At 44.9% G+C, this 14,908-nt stretch overlaps 1 protein-coding gene across 2 annotated transcripts; it reads right to left on the minus strand.

The window, feature by feature from the left end:
- Positions 1–482: 482 nt before the first annotated feature.
- LOC139367508 (proline rich 35) lies at positions 483–7,840 on the minus strand. Of its 2 annotated transcripts, XM_071105746.1 has the most exons (4): positions 7,761–7,817; positions 6,851–6,910; positions 1,944–3,512; positions 483–1,798 (listed from the first exon to the last, which is right to left on the minus strand). In XM_071105746.1, exons 3-4 carry the CDS (start codon positions 3,335–3,337, stop codon positions 949–951), a joined length of 2,244 nt encoding a protein of 747 aa, XP_070961847.1. In that variant the 5' UTR covers positions 3,338–3,512; positions 6,851–6,910; positions 7,761–7,817; the 3' UTR covers positions 483–948. The 2 variants fall into 2 exon arrangements, with proteins under 2 accessions (XP_070961847.1, XP_070961846.1); XM_071105745.1 differs by lacking the exon at positions 6,851–6,910 and having other exon boundaries at positions 7,761–7,840.
- Between the last annotated feature and the right edge of the window lie 7,068 nt (positions 7,841–14,908).

Genomic DNA, 14,908 nt, shown 5'->3' on the forward strand with positions numbered 1-14,908 from the left:
ACACATCACAAGTCCTCAACTGGCAGCTTCATTAAAGATGTTCTACCCCCTCCTTTTTCGAACATTCTTAATCTTAATCTTAATCTTTTATTTTTATTGGCCAGTCTGAGATATGGATTTTTCTTTGCAACTCTGCCTAGAAGGCCAGCAGCATCCCAGAGTCGCCTCTTCATAATTATGACCCCCTCCCCCCCACTTCTAAAACCAAGTTGCGCCCCTGCAATCACTCATTCACTCTAAAGGCTCAGCACAAAACTCTACAACTTCTACGACAATATTTCTTTGTTTATTCAAATAAATGAAAGTGCATTTGATATAGACATGTACAGTGGACATGTACAGTGCAATGGTATAATCAGACACATAAGACAATCAAACAAGACATAATATAAAACATAACATTTACTTCTTAATTCATTTTGATTACATCAATCAAATAAATTACAATATGTACAAATCAGTTCAAAGGACTGTCTCTCAACTTGGGACAGAATTGTAAGATAATTCATAGCTTAGATATTAAAACAAGGTTTTTATTTTCATGTGTTCTGCAGTCACTCTTTTAAGTGCAAATACATTTTTTGTCGCATAACAAGTCTTTCATTTCAAACATCGCTACTGCCCATTGGAATAGTTTTTCCAAATAATCCTGCATCAACAATCACCATTTTAATAGGGAGAACTGATTGAGGGTACTAGTCTTATGTTAAATGTCACTTCTTCTCAGCCACTTCTTCATTCGCCCCCTTTTTTTTTTGAAGGTACGATGCTAGTCGTCTTTATGGGGAGATGGGGGTGGTGTTGTAAAGTACATTAGTGGTGTAAGCGCTTGCCTGGACACTGAGAGTCTGGGAGTGCATGAACAAAATAAAATAGTGCTACTGTGTAGTCTTAAGGAGGGCTTTCAGGTGTGTGGCAAGCTGGGAAATTGAGTTTCTCAAGAGAGGTTTAGGAGTCTATTGTGGTCAAGGGGCTTGGCGGACATTGTGGTTCCCGTAGTTGCTGGATGGACGGGGGCCTCTTGGAGTTTTTGGTGGAGAAGGTGGGGAAGTCATTGAAGACCGCGAGGGGCCGTCCATCGGGGCAAAGCAGCACGCTGGAGTCAGCCTCACACTTGGTGGTCCTGCCTGGCCAGAGACCCTCCGCCTGACTGGGCCTCAACCCCAACCCTCCTGAGGATAGGACCTCCGTCTTCACCCCCACCTGACTCATCTTGATCAGCACGTCCAAAGACTGCTTGCGACTCTCCAACGAAGCCTTCATCGCTTCCTTCCTCCTCTCGTTCTCCTTTTCCTCCTCGTCCCTCTCCTTGGTCTCCTCGTCTTCCTCCTCGGTCTCCATGGTAAAATCATCTTTAAGTGAGGCTCCCTCGAGGCCTTGGTTGCCAGTGGCAACCACATTGGTCACTCCAGGGTGTTCCTTCTTGACCGAGAGGTCCAGGGGTCCTTCGCTCTGGCGAACTGTCCTCTCCAGTGCATGGTGAATGTGGGAGAGCTCGCTGCGGATCTTGTTCAGGTGTTCCCATAGGTGTCCCTGAGCAGGGAGGTCTTCTTTCTCCAAGTGGGCGATCTTGCGTTCAGCCTCCTGGTATTCCTGTAGAGCCTTGGAGAGATCACTGAGGAGGGCAGCAGCTGTTGTTGGTTCTGAAGATGCCTCCCCCGTCCCTTGGCCAGTGGTAGAGTCCCGGCTGCTGGGTCTTCTACAACGCGGCAGAGAAGGTGAATCACTGACTGGGCTTGCGGGGGGATCTGTGTACCACTGCTCTGCTGCCTGGGCTTCAGACTGAGCATTCGTAAAACTATGGAGAGACCAAATAAGAATTTTAGAAATCTGAGATTCCAGAGAAGAAAATATAGAAAAAGTTATGAAAATACAAAAAATAAATAGGTAAATATTAAAAAGCAAAAAAATATATTTAAATTGTAGAATCTGTAGGATCTTACCTGCTGTGGAGGAGGAGCTTTTCTGTTGGTTTGGTTTTGTGAATGTTCTTGAGGAGGTCCAGGGTGAACCCAAGGGCTGGCCTCTTCTCCACAGGGGACTTGTGGGTCCCCAAGGTGGCCCCTGTCCTCTTGAGGCCCAAGCTTGGCTTCCCCTCCTTAGCTGCAGCCTCAAACTTGTCCCCTGTCCTGTAGGTAGGGTCTGGTGACTCTCTCTGGGGGGACACCCAGGCGGCAGGGGAGGTGGTAGGGGTACCTGGCCTCAGAGCAGGCACCTTCCACAAGTTGATTTTGGGCTGGTAACTGGAGTTGGGCTCCAGGCCATTCACGGAGGTCTTAAGCCCCTTGCTGATGTCACTCTGAGCAGAGGCTGCTCCGAAGGCATGCTCACAGAGGAAGGGGTAGTAGAAGTGGGGTGGCAGGAGGCTCCGGTCGGCGGGGTGGTGTGCACCGGACGCCGGTTGCATGAGCTGAGCGGCCGACGCCAGGAAGGGGAGCTGGGCTAGCTGCGCATGAGTTGGGGTATTAACATTGGTGGTAGGCGTGGGGATTGCGTTCATTGAGTTCACATAGGAAAAGAGGCTGGGGCTCAGGGGATAGCCCACCCCGAGGACAGACAGGTTGAGTCCCGTGGGATCTTGGTAGTCTACCAGGCCAGGTGGAAGAGGGTAGCAAGGGATGGAGCTGCCCACTCTAGGCTGGGCGCCCTCGGATTTGGCCTTGGTTTGGCTGGTGGCCAGCAGACGCCATTGCTCCGACAGCAGCCCGGGGGCTGTCAGGCACGTCTTGGACAACTTGTAGTGCTTCAGCTGGGCTTCCACCTCCACAGTACGTGCCCGCAGAAGTTGGTCCTCCAGAGAGAACATATCGGCCATCAGCAGCTCAGGTTCAGGCCCCTTACTTGCTCTCTTGGTCGTCCCTTCTGAAGAATTCCTGTTATTGGAGCTCTCTCTGGTCATCCTGTTGACTTCAGCCCCTTCTCCCTGTCCCCTCTCCTCCTCTCCTGCCGGACTCTGTCCATTGTCTCTGTCCTCCTCCACTGCACGCCGCTGCCGGGGCCTCTCCTCGGTCCCTGTGGAGGGCTCGGGCTCCTCTTTCCCAGCCGCGGTCCGGAGGCAGTGTGCCTGCTGAAGGGGCCGGATCTGGTCTGGGTGCAGCAGGTTGCCCTTCTTATAGGGCCAGTCGGACTCAATGAGCAGGGACAGGGAGTTCTTGCACAAGCTGTACTTCATGTGGTTGTAGAGATGGGACTTCTCCATGCAGGTGAAGGGGCACTGGAAGCACTTATAGTTGTATGGTTTGCCCCATGGCCGTGGGATGTAGTGGGGCTTCTTGGGCTTGCGCTCCTTGTGCTTGCACACGGAGGTCACCTTGCACGCGTGACCCTCCTTGGACATGGTGCTGAATGATTCTGTGCTCACAATGCAGGTTATTCTGAGGAGAAGGTATGTGAAAGTCTTGGAGAGATGGGGGTGTAGGGACACAGTCTCTCGTTCCTTCTCAGGCTAGATGTATTGCATTTCTTTATTTGTTGAGAAATATTCCTCAAGCTGGGATCCAGGTGGGCAGGAGCTGTGGAACACAAGATACATATTTTGGGGAATTGTAACCTAAAAAGTAAAATTAATACATTTAATACATTTTTTCCAAAAGAAGTCAATCAATATTTTTAATCAAGTCCCAGAAAGAAACAGCAGAATGGAGTTAGATTGTCAGAATTACACTGCAGAGCATATGGTGAGTATATTAATATTATAATATTTTCTTCAGCTCGTTTTCTCCCCTATTGTCTCATCGCTGTAACTCCGGTACGGACTCGGCAGAGGCAAAGGTAGAGAGCCGTGCGTCCTACGAAACACAACCCAACCAAGCCGCACTGCTTCTTGACACAATGCCCACTTAACCAGGCATTCCTTAACCAATGTGTCAGAGGAAACACTGTGCACCTGGTGACAGTGTCAGCGTGCAATGCGCCCGGCCCACCACAGGAGTCGCTAGTGCAATGGGACAAGGACATACCTGCTGGCCAAACCCTCCCCTAACTCAGACAACGCTGGGCCAATTGTGCACCGCACCATGGGTCTCCCGGTTGCGGCTGGCTGCGACAGAGCCTGGACTTGAACTCAGAATCTCTAGTGGCACAGGGATGCAGTGCCTTAGACCAATGCGCTACTCAGGAGGCCTGAGTATATTCATCTTCATGCATTTCTCTGAGTCTGTCTGTATCTGTGTGCTAAGAGTATGTGAATGTGCATAGGGGGCCATGTATCAGCATGCGCATATGTGTATCTATGGGAGTGTTTCATGCGTTGTCTACTTGAGCTGCTGAGCTGAGTTGCCACTAACCTAACTGCAGGGTGGCCCACGCTGCTCTGTTCTCACTATACCTGCCGCTACTCATTATTTCCAGTGCAGCACCAGGCACTAGCAGGGCCCAGGGCCCAGGGCTGGGGGGCAAACAGGCACCTGTGCAGGGGGCTTTACTCACAGCCATGGCCTGGCTACATGGGCTCTGGGCCCCTGGAGGCCGGCCAGGGGTGCAGTGGGCCAGGGTGAGGATTGTAGATGGCGGGCGTTGGGGGGAGGGGGTGCCCTGGTTCTTAATGAGAGCCTGGCGTCACGCCCATAGGGCATCGTTAGTGCCAGGGCTGGGATTTGGGTCAGGGCGCATCGCACCAAGTTCAACTGCTCTCCTCTCGCCCGCTTCTGTCTTTCCCTTCTACTTCTGTGCTTTTGGAGTTGGGGTGGTGTTCTCAACGTTTAATATACCCTTTCACGGGACATCTCGAATATCTATTACAACTGGAATTTACTGGAAAATTACATGGTACCAAATATAACGTTTTGGGACTTGAAAACATTCAGTACAATTGGTACTGAAAATATTCAATACAATTGGTACTATTTGATGCTGGTGCTACTATTTTCAATGAATCCCAAAGACACAGAGAGGTGGTTATTAGGTAATGAAATGTTTTTGCTATATTTTTTAAATAAATATCAGGTAAATAATGGACCATAAAATAAAGTGTTCCCTGTGTGTATTTTGGTGGACATTTTAAGTGAATGAGTGAACTATTTACTAATGTGTGTGTAATGTAATCAGACATTATCAGGATTTTTTAAAATGTTTTTTAAATGTATAAACCAGTGGACTAAATTCGGCACATTACAATATTTTTAAAGATGAATTAAGTTTCCTTTAGTGAAATTATACACTCCAGTGGGGCAGCAGGTAGCCTAGTGGTTAGAGCGTTGGGCCAGTAATCGAAAGGTTGCTGGTTTGAATCCCCGAGCTGACAAGGTAAAAATCTGTCCTTCTGCCCCTGAACAAGGCAGTTAACCCACTGTTCCCCGGTAGGCTGTCAATAAGAATTTGTTCTTAACTGTTTGGTTAAATTTATTATAAAATAAAAATGATTGACTTTCCTATCAACTCCTTTCGCTCTCTATTTCAGAATTTTTGTTGGATATTTAAGTAATGACAAAACATCTGACCTATAAAATTACCTTAGCTCACAATCCCCAAATGTAAACAAAACAATTGAACCATGCAGACTAAATGTCAAATTAGTTTTCACGTCAAAAATCTAAATCAGGTTTTACACACTTGACCTACCCTATTATCTGATGCGGCTGATTCAAATACCATCATTGTATGCACCATTCAGTCTCACAATTTGTTTTTATACATAAATACAAGAGAATATCAGTATTCTGTCTAATTATCTCAACAGAGCACCACTTTCTTTCAATATAACAATCACTTTAGTATAATGAACCTTTTCAATAACGCCCTTAAACCAATTACAAACACTCCCTTACAATTTATTGTAATTTTTTTTGAGTGGGGGACAGGGAGCTAAAGTCAATGGGATGGGGAGAAAGAAACGTAATCGTTCTCCACTGTAAGCCAAGCCGCTGGGTTAGCCCTGTGGGTAGAGAGAGTGAGAGAGTGAGAGAGAGCGTCGCTCTTCAGATTAAAAGACCCTTCTGTGAGGCTTTTATTTTGTATTTTTCCTGAGGCCGTTCACGGATGAAAGCCTGTGTGATGTTTCGGGGTCCGGGCTGAGGTAAAATCAACTTTACACACCCGCTTTTTTTCCTTTTAATTACTTGAATCATTCTTCTTGCCTCTCCCCTGAGATCCCTGGTGGTGAAGACTTGTTTAAGAACACTATAAACTTTTACTAAACCATCGCTTCGCACATCACACCTTGTGAGGACAGATCGACACAAACTGACCTTGACTTCACTGCAATATCTGTAATACGAGAGGGATGACAAAAATTCCCTTTAACACAGGTCCTGCCCCAATTGGCCCCTCAGACACTAGCCCGTTTGCATTGGCCCATGTGATTGGCTCACTTGTCTACCCCCGAGGCTCTGACCTGGCCTCTGAGATCATAATGGAGCCTAACAGCTGCTATTAGGAACTAATCAATACAAATAATTTTTCCTTTAGATGTTTTCACTGCTGAACACTGTTAGTGGCCACCATGCCCTCTACCCCCTCTGACTCTGTGGGCCTCTGCCCCCCACCTTTCCCTTATCCAGGCCCTCCGGTCTTGTTTTAAGCTTTTAGGGGCTTGTGATCAGACAGGCCTAATCGCTTCAGCTTCAACATCTATTGTTTCAATTAAGAAGGCTCGCCTCACTAAAAGCATTGACAAGTTCATGCAATAACAACCAAAACCGATAACGTTGGATGGGATGGGGGAAGGGGGGCAAATGTGTCAAATGGCACCAATATGAGGTGTTGATCTGTCGGCTACTCACAGAGAGGAAAGAATGGCATTTTATAGAGTGTGCAATCATCCTTTCTATTTACTCTCTCTATATTATAGTTATATACAGAGAGTATAACAGTTTTGTATTTTATTTCAAATCGAGCCTAAATGTGACTTTACCTAAGATGGTGGCTTGCAGGGAAAACTGAGCGATGATCCAATGTCTTCTGTCAACTTGAACTAAGGAGAAGCGGATGACAGAAGATATAAGAGTGTTTGACGTCGATTTTTTTTTGTACGAATGTGTGTGTGTCATATTTATTGAATGAATAGAAAAGTGATATAGGCCTATTTAATAAATACGTCAAGTCAAACATCAACGCATTCCTCTCAGCTTTTGGGAGATGCAGAAGGATTTCCCATGGATGATATTGAGAAACATTCAACATCCAAATGCAGCTGTTGTCATGCATATCAAAGCAAATAACACATCATTTATTTCTACACTTCTACAAAAAAAATGTTTAAAAAAAGATCTGTATTTCAGTCCTAAATTAGACTTTGATAGATAGTAGGCCTAAACCCATGTCATCACAGTGTTAGAAATGGTCAGTCTTGCATCCTAACAATTAGCTAGTTTATTCCCTTGTGAAATAGTTCATTCATAATTAGGCCTAAAATAAAATGTTCATCTTAGTTCGGAAATAAATGTTAAAAAAAATCTGTATAAAGTAACATTTGGCTTAAAGTAATGAACGTCTGTGTATTAAAATAAGTTCATGAAATTATTCCGTGAGACATTTTCATCATCTTAAAATGAATAGGCTGTTATTTTGAATGATATAGTAAAATAATATTATAAATATTTGTCATGTCATTTTTACACATTCCATGAATGTCAAATAACAGAACACATTGCATTGTTTTCCCCATGGACAACGGTGTCTGTGGGACCAATTATGACAATTACAAACATTGACACGACTCAACTGCAAAGCCCAATATTCATAGTCTACTAAATGAAAACCAACTCATACGAATTAAACAACATATTTTATCTGAAATTAGGGAATAAATCTGGTATTCCTACCTGATGTGTGTCCGTGGTGTGTTTCTGCCTGTCAATTCTCTGTGTCTATCGGTAGGCTACTAAGCAGACAGCGCATATCCTGCTCAAATGGGAGCGTGAGAGCGAGTGTGTGGGAGATATATATTGACTAGGAGCATTGCCTTGGGGCACTACAATACAGCATCCTCCCTCCTACCCGGTAATGTCACATGTGGTGTCTACCTTGCAGCAAGGATACAGTAAACGGATTTGACAGTATTGGCAAAGGTTGGTACAACGTTTAATTTGAGGTAGACTGTAGGTAGGCTAGTCAGCCGGTGCAAATTGAATACATGTTTTATTTTGTTTTAATTTTTTTTACAATTTCTTGTTGGTTTCCAAGTGAGGCCTGGTAGTGCTCGATCTCAAAACTTGTTTGACCGAACTATTTCAGGAGTCTTTTCATTCACACATCATAGCCTATAGGCTTCAATGTTAAAAGTTAACCCCAAGTCGGGAATTATTTGACGTTTTGTTAGCACTCTCATATAATAAGAATATTCTTATTTTAAAACAACCAGGTGTCAATGGTAATGCTTATGGTTAAACATAGGCCCTATAGTCATGGATAGACACGTTTTTTTTCTGTTCCAACGAGCTTCTCATGGACATATTTGAAAGACAACCCCTCATATTGGATGGACGTTGTCAAGTGTAGACATATTTCATTCATAATAAATGCATATTACACACGAGAGACCGCATTCTGGTTAAGATTTCTAATAGCCTGCAGAAGTTGTGGTTTGGTTTGTTCTTGTTAGTTCAGTCATGCATAACTTTTACCCGGTGGTTTAGCCACACTCCTGCATATTTCAATATCATGGCTTTTGAAAACTATTAGCCTTTATTAACATATAAAAGGGCCGACCACCAAAACACCCCGTAGCCAAAGCATAACCTTATGTTTTAAAAGTAGGTTAATATGTTCCCCAACATTTAATATCAGAAATATGATAGGCTAACATCTAAATGTCATTGTTGTTGTTATTTATATTGCAGTTCAAAGGAAGATTTCATCGTCATGGTACGATGCTGAAATTGGTGGAAAGTGACAGTCTTTGTCAATGACAATAGATTAAAAGTAAACGTCAAAATCCCAACAATATCAGCGAGAAAGGTGAAATGAATGGGGAGCTAAACAACGAGATAAGACGGGAAACAAAGCTGTCAACCTTCGCGTAGGGATATTCTCCACATCTGTCAGTTTATGTGTCAAATCGTTCCGCATGAGAGAGATAGGAAAATAGAGAACCTTTGCTACTGCGTTGAGACAAACAGACAATAGGCTACTTGTCAGAATCCACATTTCTTACTTTTCCTCGTTTTTATGATTTTTTTTCTCCATTCGGTCTTGTTGATTTTGCTATGCTCTCAGTTTTGTGGTTATAGGCTTTTCTCTTTAGAGGTTTTTCCATTTCAGGTAAATTCCATATGAATAAACAATTTGTTAAAATAGCATTAATCATAACAAATATAAGATCTTGGCCATAATCTATAGTTAAAATAAGTCTGTTTGTGGTTGTATTTGTCCATGTATGTGTATGCATGCGCACACATGTACATATGACACTCTGCCTGTGTGTGTATCTACTGAGTTTGACTGTGTGTGTGTATGATTGTGTACGGACTGTGTGTATGAGTAAACAGGGGTATGTCAGGTGGAAGTGCATCTGAGGGTGGTCGGGGGCTCATTCTCCTCCGCTTGGCCTCACACACACGCTGCCTGGTCGGCCGGGCTGCCTGATACACGACTCAGTGCAGCCTCCCAGGGAAGTGATTAGTGCAGTGGCACAGGATAGGTTACTGACGTGAGCTGTGAGATCACATCCACAGGCAATGACTGATGCGTGCCTTATCTGACAGCTCAGACCTGTCCATCTCTCTCTCTCTCTCTCTCTCTCTCTCTCTCTCTCTCTCTAAACCCTTCTATTTCTCTTTCTCCTTTTCCCTCTCTCTTCTTTGCCTCCCATCCCAACTCCCTGTTTCCAGCCCTCTCTCTCTCACCCATCCCTCTCTCTCTTTATTTCTCCCTCTCTCTCTTTCTTAGCCTGTGGCTGGCTCAGAGTCAACTCCAGGTTCTCTTCATTTCTCTCCTACAGTATCTGGCTGTGTGGAGGCGTGTGCGGGCCCCTTTGAGAAAATGTCAGTGTCCGTGTGTCTGGGGGAGTCGGGGGCCCTTCACGAGCCATCAGGCCCGCTGTCACACTGCGCTGGGCAAATGGAGACTGACAGGCCACTCCATAGGGCCTAACCATCTGTACCAAATGTGACAGCAGAGGGAAGAGGATGTCTGGCAAATCAGGAGGAACGAGAGGAGAGGGTGAGATAGAGAAGAGGGAGAAAATGAGAGAGGGAGTGAGAGAAAGAGAGAGAAGGAGAGAGAGATCCTTTGCTTCCACTTGGGAGGCGATGTCAGTTTTCCGAAAGAGAGAAAGAAAGACTTTCTTCCTCCAACAGTGGGGACACTTGGGAGGGGGTGTCAGGTCCCCATGTTGAACTAATGCCAAGTCTATACATTGTCGGCACTGTAGAGAACTCAATGTATACAGCATCTCCTATCCCCTTAAACCTCTTTATGGCTGATCTTTTCTACACTAAAGGGAGCGAGACTGGGGGTATCTGTTTCCACTATCTTATGTGTGCAGTTGTATCTTCGAATTCTTGGACCTAGTCCCATGGTTCTATTGCCTAATATCTTCATCTTTCACTGCGTTATTTTATAATTGTATAGGTTCCGTGTTTAGTGTACATCTGAAACACACTTTTTTTAGTGTGTCTTCCCAAACAGCCATCGTAGTGTTTGGCTTAGGCTTTTTTTCACGTCTGGAGTTGAGATTGCTTCAGAGCTGTAAAGATATGTACCAATGAGAAGTAGACATGAGTTGAGAGAGTTGTGCTGGTGTAGTGAGTGTCCTTATGGAGAGGCATCTGGGGAGGCTGACAGGAGCACTCTATTAAGACTTAGAGAAAGGAACCTGGGGGCAGCTACAACACCGCTGCTGGGTAGATCCAGCTGTGCAGCCCCTGCCGAACACACGCACGCACACGGGCATGCAAGCGCGCACATGCGCACCTTCATGACATAGAAGCACACGCGCACACACATGCACACGCGCACACACACTCTCCATATACACACACACACAAGTTGGATTGTGGATGGAAAGATGGGTGGAGGATGGGTAATAGTTGCTGCAGTAACGGATGACCTACCTCTTGCCCAGGTGAGTGTTCAGTCCTCAAGCCTTTTTCTCTTTTCCAGTGCCTGGGTTTAGGGCCTGAGGTGAAATAGCTAACAGCTCCTTTCTTAGCCCTGCGCTGCCAGGCACATTAAGTAAACTCATATCGCTCTCAGCCACAATCAATTATTGAACAGCCCGTCCCTCTTCCTTCCCGTTGTTTTCAAAGGAGATCAACTCCTAACATCCATCCCCTGCTCTACCAACACACAGCCACCAAATGCCTTTGGTGTCTTTCTTTGTTACTCCGGTATATAATTTAATGTTAATATTCGTTTTAACAGAAAATCAGTAGCTAACAAAGGCTTGAAATAGTTTCATCGAGCTAATCATGTGGTAATACATAATGATTGTATGTATCATAACATATCACAATCCAGTGTCTAAAAGTAGGTTGTGCAAGTTGCTTTAGTTGTGTACAGCACACCATAAATGTGTTACCCAGTCGAAAACATAGTTGCCGTTTACACTAAAATACCACTCACATTGTTTGCTTCCTTGCACGGCTCTTAAATCCATAACAGGTCAACATTATTCTTGCCAAAAGATTGGATAGATATTGTAGTATAAACACATTAAAAACAGTGTAAAGACTCGTAGAACATCTCCTATGTATATTCGCTATACCTTGGAATGCTCAGGGGAAGCATGGTGAAACTCTTCCCAGTCATTTTGCTGCTGACAGATCCATCTGAGCCTACCGTTGAGTTCAGTCGGTAGTGACAGTGACATCCTGTCTTCCTTAAAGGTGAAAGGCCCTTAGAGGGCAACCTGGACTCAGGGGTAGACGTAACATAGTAAATGTAAATCTGACCCTCCAATTAGTATGTTACGTTTCATATGGTATGTATTTATTTGTGGATGTCCATCATCCATTCCATATGATATGTCCATATGATAAGGAAGTGGATGGCTGCAAACTTTCTACTTTTAAACTCGGACAAAACAGAGATGCTTGTTCCAGGTCCCGAGAAACAAAGAGATCTTCTGTTGAATCTGACAATTAATCTTAATGGTTGTACAGTCGTCTCAAATAAAACTGTGAAGGACCTCGGCGTTACTTTGGACCCTGATCTCTCTTTTGACGAACATATCAAGACTGTTTCAAGGAGAGCTTTTTTCCATCTACGTAACATTGCAAAAATCAGAAACTTTCTGTCCAAAAATGATGCAGAAAAATTAATCCATGCTTTTGTTACTTCTAGGTTAGACTACTGCAATGCTCTACTTTACGGCTACCCGGATAAAGCACTAAATAAAATTCAGTTAGTGCTAAATACGGCTGCTAGAATCCTGACTAGAACCCAAAAATGTGATCACATTACTCCAGTGCTAGCCTCCCTACACTGGCTTACTGTCAAGGCAAGGGCTGATTTCAAGGTTTTACTGCTAACCTACAAAGCATTACATGGGCTTGCTCCTACCTATCTCTCTGATTTGGTCCTGCCGTACATACCTACACGTACGCTACGGTCACAAGATGCAGGCCTCCTAATTGTCCCTAGAATTTCTAAGCAAACAGCTGGAGAAAGGGCTTTCTCCCGTAGAGCTCCATTTTTATGGAAAGGTCTGCCTACCCATGTGAGAGACGCAGACTCGGTCTCAACCTTTAAGTCTTTACTGAAGACTCATCTCTTCAGTGGGTCATATGATTGAGTGTAGTCTGGCCCAGGAGTGTGAAGGTGTACGGAAAGGCTCTGGAGCAACGAACCACCCTTGCTGTCTCTGCCTGGCCGGTTCCCCTCTTTCCACTGGGATTCTCTGCCTCTAACCCTATTACACTGGCTTACTGGTGCTCTTTCATGCCATCCCTAGAAGGGGTGCGTCACTTGAGTGGGTTGAGTCACTGATGTGATCCTCCTGTCTGGGTTGGCGCCCCCCTTGGGTTTTGCCGTGGCGCTGATCTTTGTGGGCTATACTCGGCCTTGTCTCAGGATGGTAAGTTGGTGGTTGAAGATATCCCTCTCGTGGTGTGGGGGCTGTGCTTTGGCAAAGTGGGTGGGGTTATATCCTTCCTGTTTGGCCCTGTCCGGGGGTATCATCGGATGGGGCCACAGTGTCTCCTGACCCCTCCTGTCTCAGCCTCCAGTATTTATGCTGCAGTAGTTTGTGTCGGGGGGCTAGGGTCAGTTTGTTATATCTGGAGTACTTCTCCTGTCTTATCCGGTGTCCTGTGTGAATTTAAGTATGCTCTCTCTAATTCTCTATTTCTCTCCTTCTTTCTCTCTCTCGGAAAACCTGAGCCCTAGGACCATGCCTCAGGACTACCTGGCATGATGACTCCTTGCTGTCCCCAGTCCACCTGGCTGTGCTGCTGCTCCAGTTTCAACTGTTCTGCCTGTGATTATTATTATTTGACCATGCTGGTCTTTTATGAACATTTGAACATCTTGGCCATGTTCTGTTATAATCTCCACCCGGCACAGCCAGAAGAGGACTGGCCACCACACGTAGCCTGGTTCCTCTCTAGGTTTCTTCCTAGGTTTTGGCCTTTCTAGGGAGTTTTTCCAAGCCACCGTGCTTCTACACCTGCATTGCTTGCTGTTTGGGGTTTTAGGCTGGGTTTCTGTACAGCACTTTGAGATATCAGCTGATGTACGAAGGGCTATATAAATACATTTGATTTGATATGTTACAAATTACAATTTCAATGATATGTTATGAATTGCAATTTGTACAATATGTTACGAATTTGCAAAACGTATGATATGTTATGAAGCCAATTTGTTATGACCAATGTTAGCTAGGTAGCTAACATTATCTAGGCTAGGGGTTAAGGTTAGGGGAAGGGTTAGCTAGTTGCAAAGTAGTTAAAAAGTAGTTGCTAAGTATCTAAAAAGCTGACGTTGTCCTTGATGAGATTTGAACACACAACCTTTGGGTTGCTAGACGTTCGCCTTATACGCCTACCCATCCACCCTGACCAACTACCCTACTTTTGTTTTTGCCTTAAGTGACCTTCTGTCTTATGTAACCATACCAAACGTAACATGTCATACTAATTTGAGTGTCCCCAATTTAAGTTTACAATGTCACGTCTCGTCTATGAGACCAGGCTGTAGTGGGATTGAAGGAAGCGAACAGCACTGGGAGCATGAAGCAGGAGGATTGAGACATTTTCAGTTTTCCACTCAAATGCCCTCACACAATTATACCAGGGAGGAAAGACGAGTGATGGACACGGTCCAAACTTAAAAAAAAAAAAAATCAGCCTCTGAAGTGAGCTTGGTTTACCTCTGAAAAGGGCAAATGTCAAAGTGCAGTCATGACTGACTTTATGACTGGTTTCTTTTTCTCTCCAGATATTGATGCCCTTCTATTCCTCCTGAGTCAATACAAAATACATTTAACAAGATAAACACAGTTTACATGACCCTCCATTGGAATAGGTGAAGAGAGAGGTAAGTATCATTCTGTTTTTGATTGAGATGTCAGTCAACCATGGTATAACAGACAAAGTTAACTGATAGTATTACTCCGAGTGACATTGATATATCTGTCATTGTCCAGAGACACAGAGACATGGACTTGACTCTCACTGCTCCTGTGTTGTCAGACAGTGATGGGAAGCAGCTAGTGCGTCGTCTCTTGGTTCAGCTCATCGTGTCAGTCTCCACCCACGGTTACCAGCTGCCCCCCATCCACACCCCGAGGAGGCGGGGTCTCGGTTGTCGTGGCACCTGTGGGGGTGTCACCTGATGGGAGAAAAGGAAGTGGAAATGAAGGGAAGCAGCAGATCCTGTCATGGAGCATCAAAGCACCTGTCAGTCAAATCACTGACCTGCAGGGTGTGTGTGTGTTTATGTGAGTGTTTGTGTGTGCCCATAAAGTCACTGACCTACAGGATGCGTGTGTGTGCTTGTATGTGTGTGTGCATGCCCATCATTGCAG

Source organism: Oncorhynchus clarkii, chromosome 16 (genome assembly GCF_045791955.1).
Source record: "Oncorhynchus clarkii lewisi isolate Uvic-CL-2024 chromosome 16, UVic_Ocla_1.0, whole genome shotgun sequence".
Taxonomy (NCBI): Eukaryota; Metazoa; Chordata; class Actinopteri; order Salmoniformes; family Salmonidae; genus Oncorhynchus; species Oncorhynchus clarkii.